The sequence below is a fragment of the Misgurnus anguillicaudatus genome, chromosome 11, assembly GCF_027580225.2.
Source record: "Misgurnus anguillicaudatus chromosome 11, ASM2758022v2, whole genome shotgun sequence".
NCBI classification, from domain to species: Eukaryota; Metazoa; Chordata; class Actinopteri; order Cypriniformes; family Cobitidae; genus Misgurnus; species Misgurnus anguillicaudatus.
The window spans coordinates 34,280,216-34,295,746 of record NC_073347.2 but is presented as its reverse complement, the minus strand read 5'-3'; the positions used below and the strand labels follow the sequence as shown (position 1 = coordinate 34,295,746).

At 40.8% G+C, this 15,531-nt stretch overlaps 1 protein-coding gene across 4 annotated transcripts in view; it reads right to left on the bottom strand.

Annotated features, from left to right (window-relative positions):
* rmdn2 (regulator of microtubule dynamics 2) overlaps positions 1-15,531 on the bottom strand; it is a 58,061-nt gene that overhangs the window by 8,938 nt on the left and 33,592 nt on the right. For all 4 annotated transcript variants that reach the window (XR_008635165.2, XM_055170347.2, XM_055170346.2 and 1 more), the window contains exon 6: positions 175-250. Coding sequence is in view for 3 of the 4 variants with exons in the window: in XM_055170347.2 (XP_055026322.2) it covers positions 175-250 (76 nt within the window). In the remaining variant the exon portion in view is untranslated. The remainder of the gene's footprint in view (positions 1-174; positions 251-15,531) is intronic.

Sequence of the window (15,531 nt, the reverse complement as noted above, 5' to 3'; positions counted from 1 at the left end):
TAGTGCAATTGATAAAATAAGCTTGCGCAACTTTCACACGCTCACAAAATGAAACATAAATGAGGCGGAGAGGAGCCGCTTTAGTTTTATCAATGACAGCCTAGAAGACTGATGTAAAAACACTTTTCTACGTGTGCAAACAAATACATGTGACTGCGTTAAAAAGATACCCACCTTAAAAAGATAGCCATTTTTTATTTTATTCTGGACTGAATCATATTCTGACAGAAGTCCACAGAGTATAGCATACCTATGGAGTGAGAGACAGAGAAAATGAATATCACCAATATGCAACGGCTGTTTTATGTATCTGTGGTCTAAAGTCAATGGCTTTTATCCATTAAATATTCAAAAAAGAATGCAAACTAAATATGTGTCAAACACACTTGATTCATTTTAAAATATCTAGGTATGAACAGTATTTATTTCCCAAGCTTAATCAAACTGGCTGAGCAATCATGTTGAGCTGGTGTACATAACTGAATTACGTAGAGCAACACGTTTTTTTTTTTTTAATTTTAAAGGGGACATATCATAAAAATCTGACTTTTTCCATGTTTAAGTGTTATAATTGTGTCCCCAGTGCTTCTATCAACCTAGAAATGTGGAAAAAGATCAACCCAGTAACTTAGTTTTGGTAACTATTTTCTGCAAGCATGTGAAAAAGTAGGTAATTGAAATTTGGCTCCCCTTGTGATGTCAGAAGGGGATAATACACCCCCTTAATCTGCACTATCCAACCACAGCCATTTAGTGCAGAGATCAACAAATTTTCATTTAAAGGCGGAGTCCACGATGCTTGAAAAACGCTTTGGAAAAGGAGACGGGCCGACCACCAAAACATACTTATAGCCAATCAAATCAAATGCCGGGTTGCGCACGTGTGGGGCGGGTCTACCAACAGAAGGTCCAGATTCTACCGGGGTAGGGGCGTGTTTCTTTGGGTGATTTCAAATATCAACATTGGCTTTCAAACATCATGGACTCCGCCTTTAAAGGACATACCCAAAATCGGCACTTTTTGCTACAAAGTGGCAATTTTAACGTGCTATAATAAATGATCTACATGGTATTTTGAACTAAAACGTCCCCTTTAAGAAAACTTTATTAAATTATGTGCAACCGGTGGGTTTTTTGCAGTGTGATTTGAACTTATATTTGAACTTTAAATACAGTTTAACTTATCAGAATACATATTTAAAAACAAGTTAAAATTGCTTAATTAATTTTGATAAACGATTTGTCCAATCAGATAAGAGCATTTACTGTAGAAGTGCATGTGGGTGCGTTACGTGCGTGTGTGTGTGCATGTGTGTGCGCGGTGTAGTTTTCAGGGGTAGTTTTAGTTGAGAAGTGATCAAAGCTTTTCCGCCATCGTGATGTAAATCCTGCTGGTACTCACAGTGAGACAATGCACCCAGGCACAAACACCTTTCATGTTCACGATCAAGGGGTGAGTAGGTTAAATGACTGTCACGAGTGGGAGGGGCTCCGTTTCGTTTGGTGTGATTGGGTGACAGAGCCTCTAGCTAAAAGACTTTACCAAGCCGACCGAGTCGTGGAGAAACTGAAAACCAAGTCTTTGTATCTTGATGGATGGCTTTACTGTACTACTGTTACACCGGTGAATGTATGGTGGATATTGAGCTCTGTTAGCAGACGTTTCCAAAACGGCCCACACAAGGCTCATACGTGCGTGTGGCCAGCAAAAAAAAACTACAACTCTATAACAAACTAAATTAAATATATAAAATCACTGTATAACCTTTTAAAAATAAACCTCAACCTAAATTGAGCATAAAAAACAAATTGGAGTTCTCTTGGAGGTCTCTTGGTCTAACACGCTTCAGTGTGGACCAGATGTTATGCTCTCGCTCATAAATATGGCTATGCAAAACTATTTATTGAATAATAATAAATAATGCACGGCTGTTGTTGTTTGTGATGGTCGATTAATGTGTGTTAACTGTGTGGCTGCAGAATGGGGTGATGGCCCAAGACAAATTTCTCCAGGTGGGACAATAAAGTTTACCTTAGCTTACCTTACAGAGGATAACTGAGAATGAACATTGCATCACCTTGTTTTCCTTGCTTTATAAGCTTGGCAGCGCTGCACGACAGACAGTCTCTGATGAATGTACTTTAACTGCTTCCCAAAGCAAACAAACACTTGGGCATGTTTTAGTAATTTCTCTGGCTACTGTGAATCAAAAGTGCAGAGGACTCACTACTTTAAATGAAGCTGAGAACTTTGCCATGAATACGAGAACTACTCCATGCTGGGAATGGAGAATAACTTCATGCCATGGTCAGATTTTTTTTGAAAATAGTAAAATTTTGTTATTGCTCCAATCCATTTCCAATCAAGTGCATTCAGTAGACCTGCACTAAGTCCTGACAACAGGTACAAAGTACACTGTAAACCTGTAAACTTTAAAATGAGTGAACTGTACTCAAACCGGTGAAAAGGTTTATTAAAGGAAAACACCACCGTTTTTCAATATTTTACTATGTTCTTACCTCAACTTAGACCAATTAATACATACCTATCTTTTTTCAATGCATGCACTTAATCTTTGTACAGCGCCTCGTGAATGTGTTAGAATTTAGCCAAGCCCCATTCATTCCTTAGGATCCATAGGACTATACTTACCAGTGTGCACAATACTCATGTCTTTAAATAGGGAAAACATGGAAGTGTTTGGTGGCTTCTAAATTCATCCCTGTTTGGATCCTAAGGAATGAATGTACAAAGAATAAAAGTGCACGCATTGAAAAATTATGTATTATAGATACTCAGTGTTGTAATGTAACGAAGTAAAAATACTTCGTTACTGTACTTAAGTAGAAATTTCACGTATCTGTACTTTACTTCGCTATTTAAATTTATGTCAACTTTCACTTTTACTTCACTACATTTTCTAGATAAAATGTATACTTTTACTCCGATATATTTTCACTAAGCATATTCGTTACTCGTTACTACAAAATAAAATCAGAAGAAATGTGTGCGACCTCAATAAAGGAGGTTTTAGCGAATCAGTGCTTCTTGATTGATTTACGCTCCGCACACTCTATTTCAGGCACACTCTATTTTAGCGTAGTGTTGCCAAAGGATGAGGAAGCACAACTGTAACTGCAATGAATGCACCTACTGGAGGACCTCCCGTTATCGTAATCGACCATCCCGATGATGAACAGGGTGAGAAAGCTAAAGTTATACAGCCGTGGCCTTATTTGTAATAAATGTTTTTGTACATTGGAATTAAAGATTCCCGATTACCGAATAAAGTGCCTCTTATGCTACAGAAAATCACTTAAATTTTGTCAATTAAAAACTCCCCGTCCAACCTGAAGAATCAAATCAAGGTACGTTAAAATAATAGTTATTAAGTAAAGCCCCAATGTCAATGTGATTAAACATTAGTTATCATAAGCCGTATTAGATAATTATCTGTCTAATGTGATGGCCAGGCGCATGTTTAATAAACGTCAACGTTAACGTTACACCGCTGATTTTCCCATGGATTTATTTAATTCACAGAGAACTCTCAACTGAAACACGCTTAACTGTTTATGGTAACATTATAGCATAACTGCCGGACGAATATTCCCTCCGGTAGGCTAATGTTAGATTGAGAAATATTTGTTAAAAACATGTTAATCAGTGGCAGGTTAGAAAGAAAGTGTTAAGCACTGTATTCACGTCTTCAAAAGCATACGTTTTGTCAAACTTGAGATTTCCTTTTATGTTAATTAACTCAAAACTCAGTGGTTATAGGATAATGTTGTGCTAATGTTATACATTGTGAATGTACACTTGCATTGTTGATCAAAGTCCCAGTGCTTTCATTACCACACAACAAGTTGGCATTTTTTTCTTAGTAGAGCAGCTAACTTAAAGGGATACTCCACTTTTTTCAAAAATATGCTCATGTTTCGAAAGAAATAAGTTATAATGTATTTTTCATTTTTACCTGAAGTTCATACAAAAGTGAAATTTCTGCTTTTTTATTTGATGTCAGCTCTAAAAATATGCTGTTTGCTTTTTGAACATTAGAGAATTGTGCCTAAAAAGTCCGATTTTTATTTGATGATTGAGATTAAGAAGATAATGGGAACCCTGAATATGCTTTACTATAAGAAAGCCACAATAAAGTTCACAATCAAAGTTCTAACCGCTTGCTTTAAAAAAAAAAACTTTTTACTTTTACTTCAAATACTTAAGTACATTAAATATCAGAAAATTACTTTTGATACTTAAGTACAGTATATATCAGATACTTTAAGACTTTTACTTAAGTAATATTTTAAAAGACAACTTTCACTTCTACCAAAGTCTTTTTCTAGTACAATACTTGTACTTTTACTCAAGTACTGCTTTCTAGTACTTTATACAACACTGAAGATACTGTAGGTATGTATTAATTTGTATAAGTTCAGGTGAGAACATAGTAAAATATTGAAAAACAGTGGTGTTTTCCTTTAAACCTAAAGGCTTTATGTGTGTTCAACAAGTTCACCATTTTGAGTTCCACAAACTCAAATAAAATGAGTCAAAGAACTTAGCTAACTCAAAACATAATGTGTTTCTGTGACTTGTGAACAAAAATTAAATGGTAAAAAGTAGTATATAAGTACTGTATAGTATACAAAAAATATATGGTAAACAGTAGTTTTAAAGGTCACGTTCTTTCTGATCCCATTTTTTAAACCCTAGTTTGTGTGTAATGTTGCTATAATAGCATAAATAATACCTGTAAAATGATAAAGCTCAATGTTCACTGCCAGGCAATATATTTTCTTTAACAGAATTTGCCTTTTAAAGCCTACAGTGAACGGCCGGTTTGGACTACAGCCCTCTACTTCCTGCTTTAATGACGTCACTAGAACAGCTTGTTGACTAAACTCCGCCCACAGGAATACGTCAGTCGCCAGCTAAGCTAACGGCAAGCTAAGCTGCTATTGAATCAAAAAACACTAAACAAACTACACAATCAGAACTTGTTACGTATTTCTGAAGGAGGGACTTCATAGAACAAGGAAGACATCAGCTCGTATTGAGGACATTGAAAACAGCGGTATACAGAGAAGTCAATTGTGTAAAAATACCACGTTTTTTACATGTGAAACATAAACACAGGCAGGGGGAGGGGCGGGGCTGTGTGCTCTACCCTCCACCACCACTTTCAGAGTGTGTTTGTAGCAGCTAGGAGGCTGCTCAGGTTGCAGCAACAGTACAATTTGTCCAGTTAAAAGTTGTTCTATCACTGAAATAATTTTAGAGATATTATTTAAAGGTAAAAAACTACATAGTGTTGCTTTAAATAAAATGAAGTGAAAACTTTTGAGTTTAGATTCATTGTAATTTAGAAATGTTCTTAACTTACAATATTTGGTTTAAAAAAGTTGGTTTACTTAAAAATTTGATGTAATCTGTGTAAACTTTTAAAAAAAGATGCTCTATGAGTCACAAAAGAACCATTTTTGGCTACATAAACCTTCAAAAATTCTTTAAAAACCTTTCTGTTTCTTTGTAGTTAAAAAGGTATTTCAGTGCATGCTAATTAAAGGTAGGGTAACACATTTTGAAAAATGCTAACGGTAGCCGCCTAGCAATGAAATCTCGATCCCACCCTCAAGTCAAACCGCCATCCAAAGTCACGCCTCTTTCAAAACACATGAACACGCACAGATCAGACGGTCACGTCTCATGTCTCATTCACCAGTGAGAAAACTTTGCAGTACAAAGTTAATAACACTTCCAAAATAACCAACATAAACAACTGGTTTACATCAGAATTAGTTTAAGCACACGTTCGGTTGTGTAGATGTAGTAACTATATCGTTACGCTAATTCGTAAACGAACACAAATTTCATAAGCAACACAATGTTTCATCAAAGTAGAATATCTGAATCCATCTCAATACAAACATATCACGTACCTACCTTACCAAAATAAACAGTTCAACGACCCTTTCAGACTCTTTGCCTCCTGCAGCTGTTTGCATCTCGCGGTAAAGCAGTAAAGTTGCCGATGTTCATTTGGGTTTTTGCTCTTGCTGATCCAGGCAGTTTTTGCTGTTGTTGTTATAAAAGATGCCTTTAGTTTTGTGCCTCCTGTACAGGTTGTCATTTCAGCAGAAAAGTTTGCCGTTCTCGTTGTTTACAGACAGGAGGTGAGCGCACGTGAACGCGCCGATGACGTATGGTGTCTGCGTGGACTCGCTGCGCAGTGGGAATTCAAATTAGGCTTACGTATGAGGGACAAAAAAGGAAACGTCCTTTCGGACCGAAGTCTATGATTTGTTGAACATTTTTTGGTCCTACGCCTTTCACATATGACATAAATTTCTACAAATACATTTAAACAACTTAACACAGTGATTGCTATCAGGATGTGAGGAGACTTTTAACCAGCATAACTAAAAATGTTTCAGGATCAAATCTGTTACCCTACCTTTAACGTATCAAACCTTTAGATTATAAGCTTGCCAAAATCAATATCACTAAAACAAATGGTTTCCTATGCTATATAAATGAGCTTATTTTGCCAAATCAATAAATTATGAACTGTTAGTCTGTATACTGCTTTACAAGCCAAATGCCTATGTAAAAGATTAAACAGATTCTGGAACAGAGCTGACGGAGTTAAAACAGCCAAAACGAAACATGATACAAACCTGATTACTGTACTGTAGTATGCAAGCAGACGTACAGTAATAGTGGCTTTGCATGGACAGCAGGTTGGAAATCTGCACTAAAAATATCTTAATGGGTCTATGGTAAATATGATTGTTTGTGAATAAACGTGAACTGAAGCAACACGGGGAAATAAGGACAATAAGTGAAGTGATTACTAATAAGAACGCCTGGCAGAGATTGTTCAGGTGAGGAGAATGTTGCTCAATGTTCCCGCGGCTAATTCTTTTCTCCTCCTATCACAGTATGTTTTTATTCATAGCTGTCATGTTCTGGCAATACCCAGAGGCCTGTATATTTAACCACAGTAAAGCAATGGAAGTTGATGGAAGAACATCTTCTGACTGATTGAGCACATCACACACCTGACACATCGCCCCGTTTCAGGAATCTGGGGTTTCCCTCTGCAGGGGCATTATGGGTGAATAATAATTAACAACGAAACGCCACATTTAATCATATCCGATGTTAAATTATATATATATATATATTCTATACAGTAACAGTAAAGATGGTGTGGTTTTGCATGACACAGCTGATGTAAAATAAAACACATGTCGAGATTCACAAAAACGGCAAAGTTTCCGATTTAACGCTGAACTTTTGCAGCATTGCAAATTTCGATTGATCATTTTTACATCAAATACAATGTAGTTTCATAATTAAGAGGCCAATAAAGGCAGATCACCTTGAATTTCCTCAAAGACTACTTTAATCTGTCCAGGAAATATCATGTTGAGTTACACAAATGCCAATAGTGTTAAAGAAAACGTTGGGGTTACTTGACTGTAACCTTGTTCCCTGAAAAAGCGGAACGAAATGCTGCGCTGCTAAGCGCTATGGGGAAACGTCTTTATTGTTGACCCGCTGAATATAGTGTGCAAACACGTCAATGAAATTGACCCGGAGGTATTTATAGTCTCGGTTGATGACGACATCAAAGCGCACGTGAAGCGAGACTATAAATTAAATGAAAACAGCTGTGATACTCAGATCTTTTGTCTGAAGACCAGTCCTGGTTCATCTACTGCACGGCAAGACAGCGCAGCATTTCGTTCCGCTTTTTCAGGGAACAAGGTTACAGTCAAGTAACCCCAACGTTCCCTATCAAAAGCTACTCTCAATGCTGCGCTGCTAAGCGCTATGGGGAACGACAATACCCACGCTGCCGTGCTTGGAGATGTCTGGACCCCTTACGGGTGTGTAGGTGTGCGCACAAAGAACGCAAGGAAATCTCAGACATAAGTAGCCAAACTATAAGTCATGGGTGTGTGCGGAAAGGATACTCCTGCCGCCTCACTAACACCTATAAGTAGAGCAAATAGTTAGACAGTAGCTTGTGATGTTGACTCGAGGACATGGGAACCTGGAGTGACATGAGCATCCAAGCTATAAAATTTTATGAATGTATGCGGAGAGGACCAGCCTGCCGCATCACAAACGCTCTGTAAGGGGGCACCTCTTACTAGAGCCGTAGAGGAGGCTACCCCCCTGGTGGAGTGGGCTCTCAGCCCCGTTGGCGAAACCTGACCGCGCGCCTCATAAGCGAGAGCAATAGCATCCCTAACCCAGTGAGATATAGACTGCTTGGTGGCAGCTGCACCTCTGTTGCGGCCCCCAAAACAGACAAACAACTGCTCTGACCTACGCCACTGGCTAGTGCGGCGGACATAGGCCTGGAGAGCACGGACTGGACACAATTTGTGGTGTAATTCCTGCTCCGACGTAACGAATGGCGGCGGGCAGAAAGTCTCAAGAATGACCGGATGTGCAGCCGAGAAGGGAACCTTAGGCAAGTAATCAGGGTGAGGATGCAGAATGGCCTTCACCATACCTGGGGCAAAATCTAAACAGGATGGCGAGACCGCCAAAGCCTGTATATCCCCAATTCTCTTAAGAGAAGTTATTGCGATTAGGAAAACCATCTTTAGTGTCAGAAGTCTATCAGACGCTGACTCTAGAGGTTCAAAAGGGGTCTGAACCAGACCCTCAAGGACTATAGCTAGGTCCCACGAAGGAATCTTAGTTCTTGTTGGAGGCCTTAATCTTTTTGCCCCACGAATAAAGCGAGCGAGCAGAGGATGCCTCCCGAGTGGTGCCCCGTCCACTAAGGCGTGGCAAGCCGAAAAAGCGGCCACATAAACCCTGAGAGTGGATGGGGATAAACCTGCTGACAACTTTTCCTGCAGAAAACTCAGAACTGTAGCAATCTGGCAGTTAACAGGATCTGCATTATGTGTCATGCACCATGCTTCAAAGACACCCCATTTAAGGGCATAACACTTTCTAGTGGAGGAGGCCCTAGCACTTAAAATGGTCTCAATAACGTCAGGTGAGAGCCCTGTGCCTCTTAGTTGGTGCCCTTCAGGGGCCAAACATGAAGATTCCACAGGTCGGGCCTGGGATGAAATATCGTGCCCCCCGCCTGAGACAGAAGGTCCCTCCTCTCCGGAATCGCCCACGGCGAGCCGTTGAGGAGAGATATTATCTCCGAAAACCATACTCTGTTCGGCCAACGTGGTGCTATCAATAAGAGGCACGAGCCTTGTTGGCGAACTCTGGCTAGGACCTGCGGGAGTAGTGCAACTGGAGGGAACGCATAGAGGCGCTTGTTGGGCCATATATGCGCCATTGCGTCCAGACCCAGGGGGGCTGGGGGACTCAGAGAGAAGTAAAGGGGACATTGCGCTGTCTGAGAAGAGGCGAAGAGGTCCACCTCCGCTCTGTAAAATCTGGTCCATATCTGAGAAACTATGTCTGGGTGGAGTTTCCATTCCCCAGTCAACAACGTTTCTCTGGACAGTGAATCCGCCGCTACATTCAGGTTCCCCGGTATGTAGACTGCCCTGAGCGACAGGAACTTGTCCTGAGCCCAGAGTAAGATCCGCCTCGCCAACCTGTTCAAATTGCGCGAGCGCAGACCTCCCTGGTGATTTATGTACGAGACTGTCGCTGTGTTGTCCACCCGCACTAGGACATGACAGCCCCTCAGTTGGGGGAGAAAATATTTCAGGGCCAGAAATACAGCCATCAGCTCCAGACAATTGATGTGCCAACTGAGTTGATGACCCTCCCATTTCCCTTGAGCTGGACGACCATCTAAGATCGCACCCCAGCCCGTCAGGGAGGCGTCTGTCGTTAGCATCCTGCGACGACAAGTCGCCCCTAGCGTGGGACCCAAGGCAAGAAACCGGGGTCTTACCCACATAGTTAGTGTACGAAGCCCTCGGCGCGTCACTTTTATTAGCCTCCGAGGGTTGGCCCTTGGATGAAACCCTCTGGCTCTGAGCCACAACTGAAATGGTCTCATGTGCAACAGCCCCAAAGGAATCACCGTGGATGCTGAAGCCATGAGCCCTAATATCCTTTGATATTGTTTTACCGTGAGGTCCTGGCCTAGCTTGACTTTGCTCAAGGAATGCTGAATGGTCGCGATCCGTGCGGGAGACAGATGTGCTCGCATCGTAATCGAGTCCCAGACTATCCCTAGATATGTCGTTCTCTGGGCAGGAGAAAGAACGCTTTTCTTGGTGTTGAGTCTCAACCCTAGAGAAAGTAGATGCGCTAACACAATGTCTCTGTGTTGGAGCGCCACCTCTTGTGATTTCGCTAGTATTAGCCAATCGTCTATGTAATTTAGAATGCGGATGCCCCGGAGTCTCAATGGAGCCAGTGCTGCATCCATGCATTTCGTGTATGTGCGGGGTGATAAGGCTAGGCCGAACGGAAGAACCCGAAACTGGTATGCTTCTTCTGCAAAAGCGAACCTCAGGAACTTCCTGTGTTGTGGCAATATTTCTATGTGAAAATATGCGTCTTTCAGATCGATTGTGACAAACCAATCGTGACGTTGAATTTGTGCCACAACCGACTTGACTGTTAACATCTTGAACTTGAGAGTTTTTACTGTTTTGTTTAAACCTCGAAGATCTAAGATTGGACGCAACCCCCCGTCTTTCTTGGGAACCAGGAAGTATCTGCTGTAATAACCCAAGTTTCTCTCTGGGAGGGGAACATGTTCTATGGCCCCTTTCATCAACAGAGTTTGTATCTCTTGCAACAGTACATGTGCCCGCTCCGGTCTCACGGAAGTAAATATCACGCCGTTGAAGCGCGGAGGACGACGAATAAATTGGATTCTGTATCCTATGTGTACTGTGCTTATTACCCAACCAGAAATACCTGGCAGAAGTTCCCACGCTGCCAGACTCTCTGATAATGGTATTAGCTTTAATATTTTTTCTTGGGGGGATGTTAAAAGACCTGTTTCCTGAATGACAGCAGGAGAACAGGGGGCCTTTAACTTTTGGCTGGAAACCACCGCCATCCGCAAGCCCAGAGGCGGCGGAGGTGGGGAGGTTTCGTGAGGGCAACGGGACGGAGCGATCGGATGTAAAGCGATATGCTCCGCCCCGCCGATGAGCCCTAGAGTGGATGCAACCGTCAGGACTGCTTTTTCCTATTAATAACAGTCCTGAGGTCTGCCCTGGGGGGCTGCTGAGGGCGGCGAGTCGAACCCCAAGCTCTTTGCGGGGGAACACGATTCGCCACACTCTCCTTCTTCGCGTCCCTTCGCTTTGAAGGACCGGGAAGAGGTCGGGTGACCGTGACAGAAAGCCCCTCCCCTTGTGCGCGGCGAGGCAAGAACTGCGAAAAAGCCTCTTCATGTTTTTTAGCCTCTGTAAATTTTGTGACGACGGAGTCAACCGCATCGCCAAACAGCCCTGACGGGGAAACAGGAGCATCTAAGAGAAACGCTTTATCTTTCTCCTTTATACCAGACAGATTCAACCATAAATGCCTCTCCGTGCTAACCAAAGCGGACATAGAACGGCCGATAGCGCGAGCCGTTTGCTTGGTCGCACGGAGAGACAGATCTGTAGCCCTACGCAGCTCATCAAACACCTCTTTGTCAATAGTCTCGCCCGCACTCAAATCCTTTAATAAGTCAGCCTGATACGCCTGTAACACCGCCATAGTATGCAGCGCAGCACCAGCCTGACCTGCAGATTGATAGGCTTTACCCACTAAAGCTGAGGTTACTCTACACGGCTTTGTAGGAAGGGAAGGTTTCTTTAATGTTGATGCCGAGCCAGGCGAGAGATAACTAGCTAGCGTCTCTTCCACCTGTGGCATCTCAGTATATCCGCGTGCTTTTGCACCCACGATAGTCGAATAAACCGACGTCGAGGGCACGAAAACACGTGAAGAGTATGGTCTCTTCCACGATTTATCTAATTCACCGTGGAGATCCTCAAAGAAGGGGAGAGGCTCATGTTTCGTCCTCTCCTCTTTGCCAACAGACAGAAACCTATCACCTAATTTATTTGTTTTGGGCGTCTCTGGTTCGCGAGGCCAGTCAATCTGTAATCTGGCCACCGCACGGGTTACCACCTCGAGAAGTTCCTCGACCGATCTATGATCGTGCGAGGAACGCTCGGAGGCTGGTTTATCAAAGTCCGCAGAACCGAGAGAAAAATCATCATCATAATCATCATCATCATCTTTTCCCCCCACATGAACCGAAGAAGCACCAGGGTGCGCTTCAAGATCATGTGAAGGAATAAATGGATTTGGAGATAAAGCAAGAGAAGAGGACGCGCCTGTCTCTTGCTCATCAGCCAAATCCATCTGGGAGCCCCATGAGCCTAAACTTTTAGGTGCGGTTAAGAAATAATCACGGCGAGCACGAAGCATTTTTATAGAGAATGACTCGCAATGCTCGCACTCATCTGACTGTAAAGCCGTGACCGCATGCTCCTCCCCCAGACACACAAAGCAGTAAGTGTGTGTGTCGTCCTTAGCGATAGCGCGAGAACAAACACACACCTTAGACTGCTTGTGGCTCCTCTTACTCATTCTTTTAACTTAAACTCTTGTAATATCGGAAAGAGAGAAAGACTGCACTCTATCTAGTTGGAATCTAACTCCTAACAAAGATCTCGAGTGGAGTTCAAAAGGTAAGAGATAGTTTTTGATGATTTTTTAGATCGTGTAGCACACATACACAGATGTCGGTCTGAAGACAAAAGACCTGAGTATCACAGCTGTTTTCATTTAATTTATAGTCTCGCTTCACGTGCGCTTTGATGTCGTCATCAACCGAGACTATAAATACCTCCGGGTCAATTTCATTGACGTGTTTGCACACTATATTCAGCGGGTCAACAATAAAGACGTTTCCCCATAGCGCTTAGCAGCGCAGCATTGAGAGTAGCTTTTGATAGGGAACAAGCAGATGTTTGTCACTATTAATTCTTCATGCTTAGAACTAGGGATGCATATCAATTAATCGCGATTAATCTATAGCAGAATAAAAGTTTTTGTTTACATCATATATGTGTGTGAACTGTGTATAATAATTATGTAAATATAAATATGCACACATGCATGTATAATTTTAAGAAAAAAATATATTTATATATTAAGTATTTATTTTTATATATAATATAAATTATACACAAATATACAAATGTATATACACATGTAAACATTGCTAAAATATATACATGCATGTGTGTGCATTTAACTATACAAAGTTATTATACACAGTACACACACATATATGATGTAAACAAAAACTTTTATTCTGCTATAGATTAATCGCGATTAATTGATATGCATCCCTACTTAGAACAGGTTGGGGAAGTTTGAGAGCTTCAGGCAGTTTCCACATTTTTTTTCAGCGAAACTTCTGTAAAGTTTATTCTATCTGAAAATGTGTGTGTGTGTGTGTGTGTGTGTGTTTGTGACAGGGAGAGAGAGAGAGAGAGAGAGAGAGAGAGAGAGAGAGAGAGAGAGAGAGAGAGAACTAATAAAGAAAAGCCCTTTTCACACAGAGATTGTGGAAAATACACAGAAAATGCATCCAGGATTTGTCAAAGATCGTTTGATTTTTGGTTCATTCACACTGCCAATAATTTTCCAGAGTCTGTGTGTGCATACTGTATAGGTCTGGTCCGGGTTTCCCCAAAGCATCATAAGGCTAAATAGATCGTAAAAACGATTGTATGAATCAACTCAGACTTACGGACCGTTTCCCAAAAGCTTCGTAACTTTAATATTAAAACTTTAATATTTAATATTAAAATATGTTATTACCTTAACTAAGAATTGTTGATACATCCCTCTATCATCTGTGTGCGTGCACGTAAGCGCTGGAGCGCGCTGCGACGCTTCAATAGCATTTAGCTTAGCCCCATTCATTCATTTAGAGATAAAGTTATAAGTGACCAAACACATCAACGTTTTTCCTATTTAAGACGAGTAGTTATACGAGCAAGTTTGGTGGTACAAAATAAAACGTAGCGCTTTTCTAAGTGGATTTAAAAGAGGAACTATATTTTATGGCGTAATAGCACTTTTGGGAGTACTTCGACTCGCCTGAAAAGTCCGCTCCTCTTCTCACTCTCATAATGGGAGAGGGAGGGTGTTACTGCGCCGAGTCGAAGTACTCCCATAAGTGCTATTACGCCATAAAATATAGTTCCTCTTTTGAATCCGCTTGGAGGGGCGCTGCGTTTTGCTTTGTACCACCAAACTTGCTCGTATAACTACTCGTCTTAAATAGGAAAAACGTTGATGTGTTTGGTCACTTCTAACTTTATCTCTAAATGGTAGCATTGAATGAATGGGGCTAAGCTAAATGCTATCGAAGCGTCGCAGCGCGCTCCAGCGCTTACGTGAACGCACACAGATGATAGAGGGATGTATCAACAATTCTTAGTTAAGGTAATAACATATTTTAATATTGAAAATGAGTAGACTATTCCTTTAAGTAGCACTTGAAAATCATGGTAGATCTAAGAGTGCTCTGCTTCATAAGTGCGTCGTAAGACAACAAAGTTACAAGGTCATCTGCAGGACAACCAGCAAATTGCACTCCTGCAATGACGATAATGTAATGTTTTAAATGTATATTTATTTATTGGGTTCTTCTTTGTTTATTTGTTTAAATTACTTTAAAGCAACACTAAAGAGTTTTTGCTCTTTGCTCCCCCTACAGGTTGGAAGCAGAATTGTTCATTACCACTGTCGTAAATAATTTAGCCTACTGCAGCAAAGCTGGCTCTGATTGGATTGTAGGTCTTTAGGTCAAGTTTTTGTAGTTTTCACTCGAACTACAGGACTGCGACACGACGGTTGGAAACTTCTTTCGTGCGTTTTTGGCCGATAGAGGGCTGCAAAGCGAATGTGAAAGTGTCATTCACCCTATTTCGAGTGGATGAACGACTTTTTTGGAAACGTTATTTTAAGGTAAAAAAACGTGTTGCTTTAGTATAAATTCAAATGAGAAATCAAATTTCAATAACTGAACATATACATTAATAAATGAAGAAAACGTATTTGGTACAATTTTTGTAAAAGTTTGTACTAGCAAATTGATAAATGGTTCCTACCAATTGCTGCTATATTTCATTAACAATAAAAAATTTTTTTGAAGGGAAATGGCATCTGATTAAAGAAACCATACTATTTAAGTTTTTTAGGCTTTTATAATGTTCACACATCACACACTGCCTTTCATCTTTTCTAAATTCAGAAGGCAATACTTGAAGAAACACATGATTTGTAGAAAAACTGTAGCCTTTTTTTTGGCTCTAAATTTGAATTTATTCTCAGACGGTTCAAAAGGTTGTGCTAAATATAAATATGTACGGTACAATGCAGAAATCCATAATAATAAATGAACAAAGACAATAAAAAACAAATAAAAATAATAATCTACACTATAATATAAAATTCAGATGGCATTGCGCAGTGGGACGAGTCTTAACTAAATATGAAAAAAGAATATTTCATGATGCACAAATTATTAAAACATTTAA